This window comes from Trichosurus vulpecula, chromosome 8, assembly GCF_011100635.1.
Source record: "Trichosurus vulpecula isolate mTriVul1 chromosome 8, mTriVul1.pri, whole genome shotgun sequence".
Classification (NCBI taxonomy): domain Eukaryota; kingdom Metazoa; phylum Chordata; class Mammalia; order Diprotodontia; family Phalangeridae; genus Trichosurus; species Trichosurus vulpecula.
In genome coordinates, this window is record NC_050580.1 from 39,643,470 (window position 1) to 39,660,008 (window position 16,539).

Here is a 16,539-nt window from a genome sequence, read left to right on the forward strand (position 1 = left end):
TCTGGCTCATTGATTTTAATGATAAATTTATTTTTATGCTTAATGAACCTAGATCTTAGCTACAGGAAAACTATTACTTAATAATTTGTATAGGCATATGTTTACCTCTTAAGTAATAAGTTTTAAAAGGATAAGAGATTGCTAGAACAATCCTATATTGCTTCCACTTCTAGCAGTAATTTTCTCAGAATTATAGCAAATTGTCAGAGTATCAAAGTTCTTCAAGGTTCTGTCTGCCGATGCAGATGTTTTTAGGCCAAAAGGCCAAGAGTGTGTGTCTAGTAACAGACAGAATGAGAAGCTCAGAGCAGTTCATCCTCAGGAGGTTGGCCATCCAGTGATGAATTCTTTTGGGTATGACAGCTAGTAAATCTCCGATTGTCACAGAGGAGCTTTTGTTTTCAAAGGTGAAGGAAGCACCACACCAATAAAATACTTTAATATTTTCAAATTCTGAATTAGTTATTTCAAATTAATTTTTTTTTCTCTTGAGATGAAATGTGCCATGCTGGATAGAGGGCCTGCCTTGGAAACAGGAAACACAAGTCCACTTAACCTCAGAGCCCCACCAGACACTTCTGTAAGATTATTAGTTACAGATGAATTACTAGTCTGCCTCATTGGAAGGAATTTCTTGACCTTCATAGAGTTGCCTATATTGATGAAATCACAGATTTAAGCCTTAACAAAAGAGTTATTGTTTTGTAGAAACTGTTAAAGCCTTGGGGTAATTGTTTTACTCAAGTACTCAAAACATATATCACACACGTTTTCCAATGTAGCTTTTCCAGAGAACCATGCCTTATAACAAAGAAGAGAAGAAAACTGCTCAATAAAACCAGCAGATTGAAATATTCCATGTTTCACACTTACAGACACCTGCCCCTACTCTGCCCATTTTCAAAAAAAGTGGCAGTATGCCTCCTTATATTTCTTCTTTGGATCCAAGCTTGGTCATTAAAATTTTGCAGCATTCAGTTTAGATTGTTTTGGTGACAGTGGTAGTTTTTTTTTTTCTTTCATTTCAGTGTTGTCATGTATATTGTTTTCCTAGTTCTGTTTGTTTCACTTTGAAACAGTTCGTTTGAGTTTTCCCATGTTTTTTTCTTATTTCTTATAGACAGTAGTTATATGCCATTATGTTCATATGACATACCTTGGTTAGAAGGTATACCTTCCCTAATTGATGGACCAATATTTTATTACCATTTCTTTGCTACTACAAAAAATGCTGCCTTTGACTCAGATTATATTGCTAGGTGTATATATGCATGTGTGAGTGTGTGTGTGTGTGTGTGTGTGTGTGTGTGTGTGTGTGTGTGTGTAAAATGTCAGTGTTAAAATATGGGGGTGCATATATGCACATAAATACATACATGTTTGTGCATCGTCCCAACTAAATTGTAAGATTCTTGAGGATAGAGCCTTACATGTCCCAAAGTACCTGGAACAGAGCCATGCACACAATCCAGGTATTTGTGAACTTTTATGGAATGTGAAAATCCTGGGCAGGTTACAGACAACAAAGCGTTTAGAAATTTGCAATGCCTAATATGTTCCCTCATATGAAACATCCTTTCAAGTCCATTTAACTGATACACGTCTTCACTTTTTATGCTCTTCCCTGCCAACAACAGCAACAGTTAATACTAAGTTAATACTAAGCCAGTTAAGGCCTCTAAAGTTAATTACTTTGAAGTGGGGTCATTTGGACAGATTGACTTGAAGAGCTTTAAACTGTTTCAGGACAGAACTGAAAATGGTCAGTGGTGCTTACATTAACTAGCTTTAACTCTGATCTATTTTTTAAAAATATATGTTGTATTTGTGTGTAGTGTTTTTTTGTGTATGTGTATAACCATTTTGCAGTCTGTTTGTCATCAGACTACTTTGAACTTTATGTTTTAAATTATCAATGCAGTAATTTCCTATCGCTGTCAATATATGGCACTTGAGGTTAAGAATGGTGGTTGGCAAAATAAAGTCAAAATGAGTTCACGACTTAGATAAAAAGACTGATACTATAAGCAGTTTGGGAGAGAAGGGAATAGGTTACCTATCAGACTTATGGAGAAGGGAAGAATTTATGACTGAACAAGAGATAGCATTACAAGATGCAAAATGGATAATTTTGATTACGTTAAATTGAAAAGTTTTTGTACAAACAAAGCCAGTGCAACCAAGATTAAGAGGGAAGCAGAAGATTGGGAAAGAATTTTTACAACCAGTGTCTCTGACAAAGGCCTCATCTCTAAAATATATGGGGAACTGAGTCAAATTTGTAAGAATACAGGTCATTCCCCAGTTGGTAAATGGTCAAAGGATATGAAGAGGCAGTTTTCAGAGAAAGAGATTAAAGCTATCTATAGTCATATAAAAAATGCTCTAAATTGCTATTAATTAGAAAAATATAAATCAGAACAACTCTCAGTTACCACATCTCTCCTGTCAGATTGTTGGCTAACATTTCAAAACAGGAAAATGATAAATGTTGGAGAAGATGTGGGAAAATTGGAACACTGTTGCATTGTTGGTGGAGTTGCAAACTGATCCAACCATTCTGGAGAGCAATTTGGAGCTATGTCTAAAGGGCTATAAAAATGTGCATACCCTTTGACCTAACAATACCACTTCTGGGGCTGTATCTCAAAGGAGGAAAAGGACCTGTACGTACAAAAATTTTTATAGCAGCTCTTTTTGTGGTGGCAAAGAATTGGACATCAAGGAGATACCCATCATTTGGGGAATGGTTAAACAAATTGTGGTATATCAATGTAATGGAATACTATTGTGCTATAAGAAATGAGGAACAGATGGACTTTATAAGCACCTGGGGAGTCTTACATGATCTGATGATGAGTGAACCAGGAGAACATTGTACACAAACACTGACACATTTGCTTCTGTTGACTAACTTTGATAGACTTGGCTCTTCTCAACAATGCAAGGTTCTGAGACAACTCCAAAAGACTCATGATGGAAAAGGCTATCCTCATCCAGACAAAGAATTGCAGAATCTGAATACAGATTGAACCAAATTAGTTGCTCTCTCTTTTAAATTTAATTTAATTTTTGGTTTTCTTACATCACATCTTTCTCATGGTTCGTTTCATTGGTTATAATTCTTTACAATTTGATTATTGGAAAAGAAGTTTAATGTGAAGGTATATGTGGAACCTATATCAGATTACATGCTGTCCTGTGGGGGGGAGGAAGGGGGAGAAAATTTGGAACTTGAAAACTTGTGGAACTGAGTGTTGTAAACTAAAAAAAAAAATAATAAAAAGGTTTTTTTTTTGTTTTGCTTTTTTTAAAGAATGGTGGTTGGGAATAGGTAATGTCTCAAATATAGAATTTGGTCACTAATGCATAGGGTAGGTGGAGAAGTGAAGGTCTCCTTCTGAAACCATAGAACATATGTTTGCCAGAAAATGCACCAGGTATATAAGATCAGTGATTTTTGAGATATTCATTACCTTAGTTTACATAATTCAGAACATGTTTAAATGAAATCCAAGTGTGTTTATTTCAGTCAGTCAACCAAATACAAAACATCTCCTATGTGCTAGATATTGTGCTTGACACCAGATACCAATAGAATGAATGGAATTGGCTAGGAAGTGGGAGTTGGAGTGTAATCTGTGAGGAACAGAATGAAGGCAAATGTGGCTGAATTCCACAATGTGAGAGGGAGACTTAATGTCCAATGAGCCTGGAAAGATAGGTTGGCAAAAGGTTGTGAAGCACTTTAAAAAACTAAAGGGGAATTTGTGTTTTATCCTAGAGGCCTAGGAAGCTACTTGAGTTGGTTGTGTAAGGGAGTGACATGCTCCCTGACACAGTAGGTCTGCTCTTAAGGAAAATTATTTTGACTAGAAGATAGAGTGACTTGAGGCATTGAAATCAATTAAGAAACAGTTGCAATAAATTTAGACAGCAGGTGATGAGTGCCTGAGTTAAGGTGGGAGTTGTGTGAGTAAAGAGAAAGGGCTAAGATGAAAGATATGTTGGTGACAGTAAAGTTTGGGACCTGATTGGATGTAAGATGAAGAAGAGTGAGGAGTCAAGGTTAATAATGCCTAGGAGATTGGTGGTGCCTTTGACAGAAATAAAGAAGTATGCAAGAGGGGCAAGTTTGGGCATAAACAAGAGACGTTTCAAAGGTAGAGTCAGCTTGGTGATTGGTTATGACATAGGCGATAGTAAAGAGTTAGATGATGATTAGCCTCAAAGCCTAAGTGACTTGACAAGGGTGGTGCTGCCTTAGACACTAATAGAGAAGTTTGGGAAAAGGGGGAATGGGGGGGGGGGGGCGGAACAGTAATGAATTTGGACCTACTAAATTTAAGATGTCTACAAGATACCTGGTTTCAGACGTTCACAGACAGATGAGAGACTGGAGGTCAATAGGGAGGTTAGGCTGGATAAAGACATCATAGAATCATCTGGATAAAGACGATAACAAAATTCACAGGTGCCGATGACATTAATAAGAGAAATATTACAGAGAAAGAAGAGGGCCTAAGACAGAACCTTGGGAGAAACTTCATTGAAGATCCAGCAAAGGAAACTGAGGGGTAGTTAGCAGGTAGTAAGAGAATCAGGAGGGAACATTGTTTGAAAACCCTAAAGTTGAAAGTATCAAGGAGAAGAGGATGATCAACAGTGTCAGAGACTTCAGAGAGGTCACAAAGAGTAAAGATTGAGAAGAGGCCATGGTTGGTCTTTTGCCTCAAGTCTCTTCCCTGCTCCAGTCTATCCTTCACTCAGGTGCTAAAGAAATCTCCCTAAAGTGCAAGTCTGACCATCACCCTGCTACTTAGCAAACTCTAGTTGTCTCCCTGTTACTTTTGGGATCTGATATAAAATCTGGGCATTTAAAGTCCTTCATAACCACCACCACCCCAGTCTTTTTACACTCCCCCAATCCTACCCCCATGGATTCTGTTGTCTCCACTGGCAGTGGCCTCACACAAGACAGTCCGCTGTCTTCCATGCCTCTGATGCTCTCCCTTTTTATCTCTGCCTCCTGGCTTCCCTAGATTTGCAGTCCCAGCTAAAATCTTGCCACCTTCTGGATACTTTCCCTCTTCCCCTTAATTCTAGTGCTTTTCCTCTTGATTTACCCTGTATGTAGTATTTTTATATAGTTACGTATTGTCTCCCCCCATTAGTCTGAGCTCCTGGAGAGCAGACAGTCTTGCCTTTGTATCTTCTGCTCTTAGCATGGTCCGTGGCACAAGGTAGGCACATGATAAGTGTTAATTGACTGAATTTGGCAATTTAAGAGATCCTTGGTAACTTTGGAGAGAACAGTTTAAATCTAATGATGAGTACAGAAGCCAAATTGCAGAGGGTTTATAAGTGAGTGAGCAGTAAAGAAGTGGAGGCATAGCTTGTAGATATCCTTCTCAAGGCCTTTGACCTTAACCTTCCTCCTTAAGGAGGAAAACACAGGACAGCAGCTGGAGAGAATTAAGCGATCAAGTAAGGGTTTTTTCTTTGTTTAAAGGATGAGGGAGAGAGCGTTTATAGGCAGCAAAGAAATGGCCAACAAATAGGGAGAAATTGATGATTAGTGAGTGGGGATAATAGAAGGGATAATGTTGCAGAAGTTGGAGTGGAGTGGTATATTACATGTGCATATATAGGGTTTTACATTGGAAAGGAGAAGGACCACCTCTTCCTTTAAGACTGGGGTGGAAGAAGTTATGTAAGTGATGTGAGATGAGGAAGGAGCTCTTGGAAAATTGCCTTTTTTTCTTTTTTAGTAAAATGAGATAAGGTTTTCAGCCAAGTCGGGGAGGAAGATCCACAGAAGGTTTCAGAACGGATGAAAAGTTTGGGAAAGGCCCTATGGTGAATGGAATAGTGAATTGATTAGATAGATGTCAAAGGATTGCCTTGCCACCATGAGGGCCTAATTGATATCTAACGGATTTATAGTGGACCTATTCAGCAGTTTCTTGATTTAAAGGTTAATGAGGAAAGAATAAAAGAATTGCCTTGCTTCATCGAGGACCTGGGTTGAAGCTGGACATTATGAATTTATAATGTACCAAATCAGTCAAGTTGTATGATTTTCTCTAATCCTATAAGCACATTTGACTGGAGAGGAGGAGTCAGGTAGTGGGAATGATCTAGAAGTGAGTTTTAGCAAGAGATGCCCAGCAATAGGACCACAATTCAAGAGTAGAAGACAGTGTAGAGAGAATTCAACTGGCTAACTATTAGAAGATCAAGGTTGGAAGGAAGTGAAGTCAAAGCGGGGATAGTGTCATGAGAAAATGCCGTTCGGTGGGAGGAATTGGCTCTCTGGGTGAGGACAAAGAATTTGCAAAGGGGGAGGCATAGGGAGAGATGAAATGGTAGATACTTATAGGTTATGGTAAGATCCAGTTAGTGACCTTCTCTGTTTTTGAGGTGGAGTGAAAAAGTAGGTCATGGGATAGGTGAGAAATTGAGACTTTAATGACAGTTTGAGGAAGCATATGTATAGATATTTAAGTTCCCTAGGTAAAGGGGCAGAATGCGATGAGCTAGAATTGAATTCCTTGGGAAAGGAGGGAGAATGACTTGGGGACGGGACAGGTATACTATAGCCACAATAAAAGACCTCAAATTACATATGGATATAAGCAAAGCTGTTACTTTTCAGACTGTGTGTATGTGTGTGACAGTATACATGTAAAATCTTAAGAGTTGAGCATTTTAGTATTTTAAATACCATTTATCTTATCCAGGGTATAAAAGGCATTTAATAAAGATGGAAATGTAGATTATGTTTTCCCAAATAACATTTAGCTGAAAAAAATGTTTGTTTTTCCAAATGTTTAACCCCAAATGGTCAAGCAAAAATTTAACTTACTTTCCATACTCCAATGAAAGAAAATTTAAGAAATCCTATAACCTTTTGCATGCTGAAGAACTTCAAGATCATTGCAATAAAAATTCTGGTAACTTATGGACTAAAATTAATCATTTTTAGACATAAACCGGTTCAGTCTTTGAACTATTTTCAGAATATTGACATATATTTAGGACTTTTGCCCCATTTGCTCAAAATTTGACTTGCTACTTAAAACTTTTTTTTTCTTTTTTTTAAAGAATTTGTCCCTTTGTACAGCAGCTCTTATGTATATACTAAGTAGAGACCGTTTGAACATGGATCTTGATAGAGCTAGTCTAGATCTTATGATTCGACTTCTGGAGCTGGAACAAGATGCTTCATCATCGAAGCTACTGAATGAAAAGGACATGAACAAAATTAAAGAAAAAATCCGGCGACTCTGTGAAACTGTACACAACAAACACCTTGATTTGGAAAATATTACGGTGGGTCTTCCTTAAAACTGTATTTACATTTTGTGGATCTCCTACTTAGAGAAATTGTTTGTAGTTATTACTAATGATGACTATTCACCAAAGTGAACTTTTCCTCAATTACTTTTATATTAATAATAAGAATAATTGGAAGAAGTACAGGTACGGGGGGATAGTGGGGAGTCAAGATGTGTGTTGTATTATTGTTTCTGCTGTTAATTGGCTTTGTGATATTTGGTAAGTAGTTTTTCCTCACTGGACTTCAGTTTGCCCATATCATCGAATGAATGGGTTTGGCTAATAGATACCTAAGGCTCCTTCCCTACTCAGATCGTTAGGATGCTTTTGTTTTTACTTCACTTCTTAATGTCATTTAAATAGTTCTTTCCTTACTATCATAGTATTTCTGTGGTAGGCAGTGCAAACAATTCTAATGCTCTTGTTAACATATGCTGTATTACTAGTTGTAACCACATATAAGTTACTTTACCTTTGAGTAAGTTGTTTTAAAATATATAGTGCTCTGTGAAAGTCACAGGCTTTCATAACCTTTTGAAGTATTGCACTGATCTGTTATAAATAAATAATATGGTGAATTATAATCATAGCTAGTATTTATATAGTGCTTTAAGGTTTGCAAAATGCTTTTTAAATATTACCTCATCTTTTCCTCACATAAAGTTGAGAGAATGGAGGCAGATATAGCTTAAGTGACTTTGCCAGAGTCGCAAAGCTAATACATTTCTGAGGCTGTATTTGAACTCAGGTCCTCCTGATTCCTGGACCGATATTCTATTCATTGTACCATCCAGCAGCCACCCATAGAAACTAAGCAACTTAAAGGAAATTTACAATATTATATTGATAATTTACTCATAACATAAAATGTGAGTACATAGCTACTATACATAGTAGGATATATTCCTCATCTCTAGTCCTATTATATTTAATTATGATAAAGAATAGTTACTTTAATTTTGTTTCAGGGTATTTTTATAATTGGTATAATTGATTTAGGGGTAGAAGAAATTTTCTACATATTTCTTTGATTCATTTCAAATTATTTAACTTGGACTAAAATTCTGTTTACCCTTGTTTAAAGTTTTATACTTTTGATCATTTTATTAAAATTCTTGTGATGTACTTTAAGTGATAGCTATACCTTTTATGTGTGTAATTTATGGTTCCTGTTACCATTTCTTCTCCTCCTCACCCTCCCCCCTTTAAATTTTATTTTCATTTATCAGTCTTTTTTTTTTTTTAACTGTCCCTACCCCCACTGGAAAAGTAAAAGAAAAGCAAAACCCTTGTAACAATTATGTGTGGTCAATAATAATAATGATAGAATAGCTAGCACTTACAGTGCTTTAAGGTTTGTTTAAAAAAAAACTTTACAGGTACTATCTCATTTGATCCTCTAAAAGGCCATGTGAGGTAGGTGCTATTATTATCCCTATTTTACAGATGAGGATACTGAGGCTGAGAGTGGTTAAGTGACTTGCCTAGGGTAATTCCCACATTGACCACCTCCAAAAAATAATATGTCTCATTCTGCACCCTGAGTTCATCACCTCTTTGTCAAGAGGTGGGTAGCATGCTTCATCATCAGCCCTCTGGAATTTTGGTTGGTCATTGAGTTGATCAAAATTCTTGTCTTTTAAAATTGTTTCTTTATGGTGGTGTTGTAGTTTAAGTTGTTCTCCTAGTTCTGCTTACTGTGCTCTCATCAGTTCATATGAGTCTTCCCAGGTTTCTTTAAGACCTCCCCTTCATTTTTATGGCGTAATAATAATCCATTACATTCATATTTTTATTCAGCTATTACACATTTGTTAGGTATGCACTTAATTTCTAGTTCTTTGCCCCTGTAAAAAAGAGCTGTTATACATACATTTGTACAAAAAAAAATCCTTTTCCTCTTTTTTTGATCTTTTTGTGGTAGGGACCTAGTAGACCTGTTGCTCGGTAGGCAGTTTAACTTTGGGGGTATAGTTCCAAATTCATATTCCCTTCTTTTCATATAATTCAAATCTCATCTCCGATACTTTCTTTTTCTCCTAAATTACCAGTATTGATGATCCATGACATCTCTGTATTTCACATAGGACACCCTTCCCCCCCCCCATGCACACACACACTTGAGCTATAAAGAATAAAACAAAAACCCATTCTACTGAATACCTGGATGTTTTATAGAGCAACCTCAATAGAGACCCCAAATGAGAAAGGAAAACAGTATTATTTGGTGTTCACCTTTTCTGGACCCTTGTATTCTTTACTACTGTTGCATTTTAAGACGGTGTGATAAGCCCATTGATTGATACTTTCCCAGCTTTTTGTTCTTTGCACAGATGTGGAAAGTAATAGTCGCTGTCGCTTGGGCCTATTCTGTCAACACTCCATTGATACACATGTAGAGAACTTTAGAATTAGAAGATAGAGATCTCAAAGGACAATTCAGCTCAGGCCAAACCAAGAACAGGTGTTTTCCCTAAGCCCAGGAGTTTAAGGTATTGTGTCAGGGTAGATGTTATGACTTTGGTGGTCCTCCATCTTGCTGGAAGGCTTGTAGATAATGATTCCTATTACAATCACATTGTTTTCTACCAAATCCCTCCACCCTCCCCTCCATGGGTGTCTGAGCATCCCAGGCTGTGGGGAAGGGTACTCTTCCCTCCCAGCCAGTCTGGATGGGGTTTTGCACAGTCCCAGATTCTTTGCAGTTGGGGTTCCTATAGCTTTAAGTCAAAACTTTTTACCATCTTTTTTGGCTTGCTGGGTTCCTGCCAGCTTAATGTTGTTCTTCCTAAAATGTGGTGCCCAAGATAATAAAAAATGAGTCTCTTACCATACTCCTGGATAACATGACATCTCTAAGATTGCATTACTTTTTTTGGCTGTAATATCACACTGTTGACTTATTTTCAGCTCATAGCTCACTAAAACCCTAAAATCTTTTTCAAATGGAGTATTGCCCTACTATGCTTCTCCCTTCTTGTATTTATGACAGTGATTTATGTGAACATGTTATTACATCCCAGTTGAATTTCATTTTAGTGAATTTGGCCCCATATTGTAGCTTATTTCAACTTATTTTAGAATTGTCTTTTCATCCTATGTTTAGGAGTACCTCCGAAATTTGGGTCATCAGATTTGATAAGCATACTAAGTGCTTTTATCCAAGTGACTGATAAAAATGTTAATTAATATAGGCCAGGAGTGGTGAGCCTACAGAATAGAGGCCACATGTGGCTGTCTAGGTTCTCAGATGTGGCCCTTTGACAGAATCCAAACTTCTTAGAACAAATCTCCTTAATAAAAGGATTTGTTCTTTGAAATTTAGATTCTATCAAAGGGCTACGCTTGAAGACCTAGAGGGCCACCTGTGGCCTTGAGGCCACAGGTTTCACCCCCCACCCCACCCCCACCCCCCAGTGTAGGCCAATTACAGATTCCTGGGATGATCCATTGAGCATCTTCCAAGTTTTTAGAACCATTAATGGTAAATTTTGGGGGTCTTAAACCATTCCATCTAGTTGTGCTATTGTCTACACCCCATTGCTCCCACCCTTTCCACAGTAATAGCATGAGAGACTTTTATCAAATGCTTTATCTATAGCATTCTCTCGATCTACAGATTTAGTAGCTCTTTCTATCTACACGTTTCTGGGTTGTGCCTCCTCAGAGGTTCTCATAGTCCAACTTGTCACAGGACAAAAATGTCTGACTTTTGGGATAGGGAACGTGGCTCATATCTGGTAGGACACATAGCCCTTTGGAGGTTGAGGTTAATAGAACAAATCAAAGGTATCAGCCTCTCTGCTTGTTGAGAATTTTTCATCCAAGATTCACGTTAAAGCAGACAAATTGGAGCAGGCTGTGACTCAGTTTTATAATGTAAAATGTGAACCAGATTTGAGAAATAAACTGAAAATTTTTAACCCTTTTTCCAACCAGTCACATAAAAAAAAGTATTTCTTTAGTATCTGCCACGTTAAAGGCATTCTTTAAGATCAGCCAACGTGTGACTGAGGATGAGGGTCATCTCTTTGCTCACTACAACATCTAGCAGTTCTGTATTGAAAGAGAGTAATGCTGGTTTAAGATGCTGTAGGAATTTCAAGGCAGAAGTGTCCCTGTCTCCAGAGAGATTCAGACAAATATGCCAAGTTGCAAAGTATAGGTTCTGACTTTGTGAATTCCCATCTTGATAATGTACTTTATATGATGCTAATTTCAGAGAGTAATTTTAAGTGTTTTCCTGGTTTACAAGTAGTCAGGAAGGAGCCTGAGACAGACCAAAACTAAACCTCTTGTGTCCAATCAGAGACTTCTGTTGGATGTGTTAAAGATGGTCTTACACCATTGTCAAACAATAAATTCTGTTATTAAAATTGTAAAATGGTAAGAAAAGCTTTCAGACTTTGCTGTAAACATTAATTAGGTAAAATTAACTTGCTTAAATATACGGAGTAAGGGGGCAGCTAGGTGGCGCAGTGAGTTAGAGCATTGGCCCTGGAGTCAGGAGGACCTGAGTTCAAATCCGGTCTCAGATACTTGACACACTTACTAGCTGTGTGACCTTGGGCAAGTCGCTTGACCCCAATTGCCCTGCCTTCCGCCCTCCAATAAAACAATATGAGAGTAAGGCATATATGAAAATTACATTTCAGCAAAAACTTGACTATGAAAAATTAACTTCAAATCCAAGTTACTATTGTTAAACATGCTTAACTGCTGAAAATTTCTGTGTAACTGAAATTTCCACTTTCTAACCAATATTTATTTACTTTAAGTATTGTTTAATTAAAAAACCACTCTGGACACAATAAAATAATTTACCAGTTATCCTGTGAAATTCTTCTAAATAGGATCATACTCTTAGAACTAGAAGGAACCGTGAAGATGATATGTGTCAGCCTTTTTTATAGATGAGAAAGCTAGGGATTAGTCCTTGTCTCATTTTGTAATAGTAAAAATGCCTAATCACCTGGTTATATGACACAATACTGCTTAGAGAAACAAGAGCTTCTTTAGATCATTCACAGAAATATTTCCTCACATTCCCTTTCCCTGTTTGCCTTTTTCCTCCCTCCTTCCCTTCTCCCTTTATATATAGATAGATGCGATGAAGGAATTTTGTGTCATTCTCTAATGAGCTTAGGTTTGTGCAGAATTCTACATCTTCTACTCATGCAGCAGTTTTAGAAATATATGGTAATCATATCTGTCCTCAATTTCTATGGGACAAACATCAGAAATAAAACAATTTGAGGTATCTGTAAATACACATTTTTCCGTAGAAACTAACATCCTGTAGAGTAAAGCTTTTTTATGAATTAGCAACATAAATTCTTTGCACTTATTAAACCCATTGGTCCGTTGGATATTAAATGAAGAAATAGGAGTTTTAGCACTAGGTCTCTTGCCAAATGGCTTTGTAACTTTTGGCAAACCAACCAAATTTTCTGTACTTCTCTTTGTACAATAATGTAGTTTATCTAGAATATCTTTAAACTCTTTCTTGACTTGTTAAAAGGTAAACGCAGGAGGAGAAGTGATATCTATTTTTCGTTGTTAAAGCTACTTTAATAATCATATATGAACAAAACTTTCACACACTCCCTCTAGTGGCTGTTCGAAAAATTAATTTTGGCCGTTCAGTCCAGAGATCATGCCAGCAATGAAACCTTATACTGTAGCTTTCTGCTATTTTGTCAGACAACCCCAGTCTTTAGATTTAAGTTGATTGAATTTTTAAATCTTTAATTTCCAATTACATATGAAAACAATTTTTTACATTCTTTTTAAAAAACTTTGAGTTTCAAATTCTCTCCTTTTCTGCCATCCCCCCTCATTGAGAATGGAAGCAATCTGGTATCAGTTATACATGTGCAGTCATGGAAAACATTTCTATATTGGTCATGTTATAAAAGAAAACAGACAAAAAAATAGAAAGTTTCAAAAAATAGTGTGCCTCTATCTGCATTCAAACTCCATCTGTTCTTTCTCTTGAGGTGGATAGCATTTTAAGTCCTTCAGAATTGTCTTAGATCATTATATTGCTGAGAATAGTTAAGTCATTTGCAGTTGGCCATTATACAGTGTTGCTGTTATTGTATACAATGTTTTCGTGGTTCTGCTCACTTCACTTTGCATCAGTTCGTGTAAGCCTTTCCAGGTTTTTCTGAAAGCGCCTTGCTTGCTTGTCATTTCTTAAAGCACAATAGCATTCCCTCACAATCAGATACCATGATATGTTCAGCCATTCCCCAATTGATAGGCATCCCCTCAATTTCTAGTCTTTCCCAGCACAAAAAGAGCTACTATAATATTTTTGTATATATTGGTCCTTTTTCTAGATCCTCTTTTGGATATAGACCTAATAGTGATATTGTTGGATCAAAGGGTATACACAGATTGATTTGGGCATAGTTCCAGATTGGTCTCCAGAATGTTTGGATTGGTTTACAGCTCCACCAAAAGTGCATTAGTTTTCCAGTTTTCCCACATTTCCTCCAGCGTTCTTCATTTTTCTTTTCTGTTATGTTAGCCAATCTGATAGATGTGAGGTGGTGCCTCAGAGATGTTTAATTTGCATTTCTTTAATCAGTAGTGATTTAGAGCATTTTTTCATATGATTTTAGAGAGCTTTAATTTCTTCATCTGAAAACTGCCTGTTTCTATCCTTTGACCATTTATCAATTGAGGAATGACTTCTCTTATAAATTTGACTCAGTTCTCTATATATTTGAGAATTGAAGCCTTTATCAGAAGCATTTGCTTTTAAAAAAAAAACTTTCCCAACTTTCTGTTTTCCTTCTAATCTTGTTTACATTGGTTTTGTTTGTGTAAAAACATTTAAATGTAATGTAATCAAAATTATCCATTTTGCATTTCATGATGTTCGCTATCTCTTGTTTGGTCACAAATCCTTCTGTTATCCATAGATCTGACTGGTAAACTATTCCTTGCTCTCCTAATTTGCTTCTGGTATCACCCTTTATGGCTAAATCATGTACTCTACTATTTGCTTCCATTTTATAAATGAGTTTATTCCTTTCACATTCAAGAGTTGTGATTACTATTTCCCTCTATCCTACTTTTTTTCCCTTGTTAACGCTTCTCTTTCTCTCCTCTAACCTTGTCCCTCCTCAGAAGTGTTTTGCTTTTGGCTACTACCTCCCCAAATCCACTCTCTTTTATCAGCTTCTTGCCTTCTCTTGTCCTCCTCCCCTCCTACTTCCCTCTTGGGTAAGATAGATTTCTGTACCCTCTTTGAGTCAGTTCCAATGAGAGTAAAGCTTAAGTATTGGCTACCAAACCCCCATCCTCCCCTCCCTTTCATACCTCTTTTATGTGATATAATTCACCCCATTCTACCTTTCCTTTCCGTCTTCTCCCAGTGCATGTCTCTTTATTTTTTGGGTATATCTTCCCTTTATTTTTTGGGTATATCTTCCCATCATAGTCAGCTTATCCATGTGCCTTCTATCTATGTTCACTCCTAATTCGCCTAATAATGAGAAAGTTCTTACGAGTTACAAGTATCATCTTCTCACATAGGAATGTAAACAGTTTAACCTTATCAAATCCCTTTTTCTCTTTCCGGTTTACCTTTTTATGCTTCTTTTAGGTCTTGTATTTGAAAGTCACATTTTCTTTTTCAACTCTGGTCTTTTTATCAGGAATATTTGGAAGTCCTCTAACATTAAAATGTCTGTCCTTCCCCCTAAAAGATTAGAATCACGTTTTGTGGGTAAGTTATTCTTGGTTGCAATCGTAGCTCCTTTGCTTTCCAGAATATCACATTCTAAGCCTCCAATGCTTTAATGTACAAGCTGCTAAATCTTGTATTAATTCCTGACTGTAGTTCCACAATATTTGAATTGTTGCTTTTTGATTGCTTGAAATATTTTCTCCTTGACCTGAGATCTCTGGAATTTGGCTGTAATGGAAGTTCATTTTGGAATCTCAGGATGTGATCAGTGGATTCTTTCCATTTCTTCTTTACCCTTTGGTTCTAGGATACCAGGACAGTTTTCTAAGTTAACTCTCCTTGGTCTGTTTTCCAGGTCAGTTGTTTTTCCAGTGAGATATTTCACATTTTCTTCCATTTTTTGCCCTTTTAATTTTGTTTTATTGTTTCTTGATGTCTTGTGGATTTATTAGTTTCCTCCAGTTCTAACTTTTAAGCAGTTGCATTCTTTGGTGAATTTTTGTACCTTCTGCTTTTTAAAGAGTTTTCCTCTCCAGTGAAGTTTTGTACATTTGTTTCCATTTGGCTAATTCTTCTTTTTGAGGAGTTTTTCTCTTCAGTGAATTTTTGTGCTTTTATCAAGGTGTTCGTTTTTCGTCATTTTCTTGTCTCACACCCCCATTTTTCCTCTACCTCTCTTATTGGATTTTTTAAATCCTATTTGAGCTCTTTCAGGAACTGCGTTTGGGCCTGAGACCAGTTCCCATTTTTGAGGCTTTTCGTGTAGCCCTTTTAACATGGTTGTCTTCTGAGTTTGTGTTTTGCATTTTTCCTGTCACCCTAGTAACTTTTTATGGTCAAGTTCTTTTTTGTTGTTGTTTGCTCATTTTCCCAGCCTATTTCTTGGCTTAACTTTGGGCTCTGCTCCTGGGCCGAAGGTGGCACTGTCTCAAGCTTTAGATTTTTCCTGCTGTTCCTTTCAGAGCTAATTCTGACGGTCTGTAAGTTTTCATTTCTTCCTGCCCCGTGTGATCTGTGAGATGACAAGCGCACTCTTACTCCTTGGAACTGTGTCTAGGGTCCCCATTCCTGTTTGTGCTCTTCCTCACCCTGGCACTATGACCCAGAAACTCATATAGGCAGCGCAATAAAATCCTGCTCCTAGTGCCAGCAAGGGTTTTCCTAGAATTGCCTACTGACCAGTTGTCCGACCTCCTTACCTTTTGTAGACTGACAGCCAGCATTTGCTGGACTGCTTTCCACTCTCACCCTAGTGAGACAGAGCTTTCCTGATAATGTTCTAAGTTGTCTTGGGCTAGAAAATTGTTTTGGCCCCATCCTTTTGTTGGTTCTGCTGCTTCAGAATTTATTTGAAGCATTATTTTAACATTGTTTGGAGGGGAATTTGGGTGAGCTCAGGATGAGTCTCAGTCTTTACTTCACCATTGAAGTCTACCCATGAATAGATAGAATTTTGGTATTTACTAGTGATAGAAACTTTTCTGTAGCAGGTGAAT

At 37.1% G+C, this 16,539-nt stretch overlaps 1 protein-coding gene across 3 annotated transcripts in view; it reads left to right on the forward strand.

Annotated features, from left to right (window-relative positions):
- The window catches only part of WAPL (WAPL cohesin release factor), a 110,445-nt gene that overhangs the window by 77,701 nt on the left and 16,205 nt on the right, over positions 1-16,539 (forward strand). For all 3 annotated transcript variants that reach the window (XM_036734632.1, XM_036734631.1, XM_036734634.1), the window contains one exon: positions 7,108-7,335. In XM_036734632.1, the coding sequence (XP_036590527.1) occupies positions 7,108-7,335 (228 nt within the window). The remainder of the gene's footprint in view (positions 1-7,107; positions 7,336-16,539) is intronic.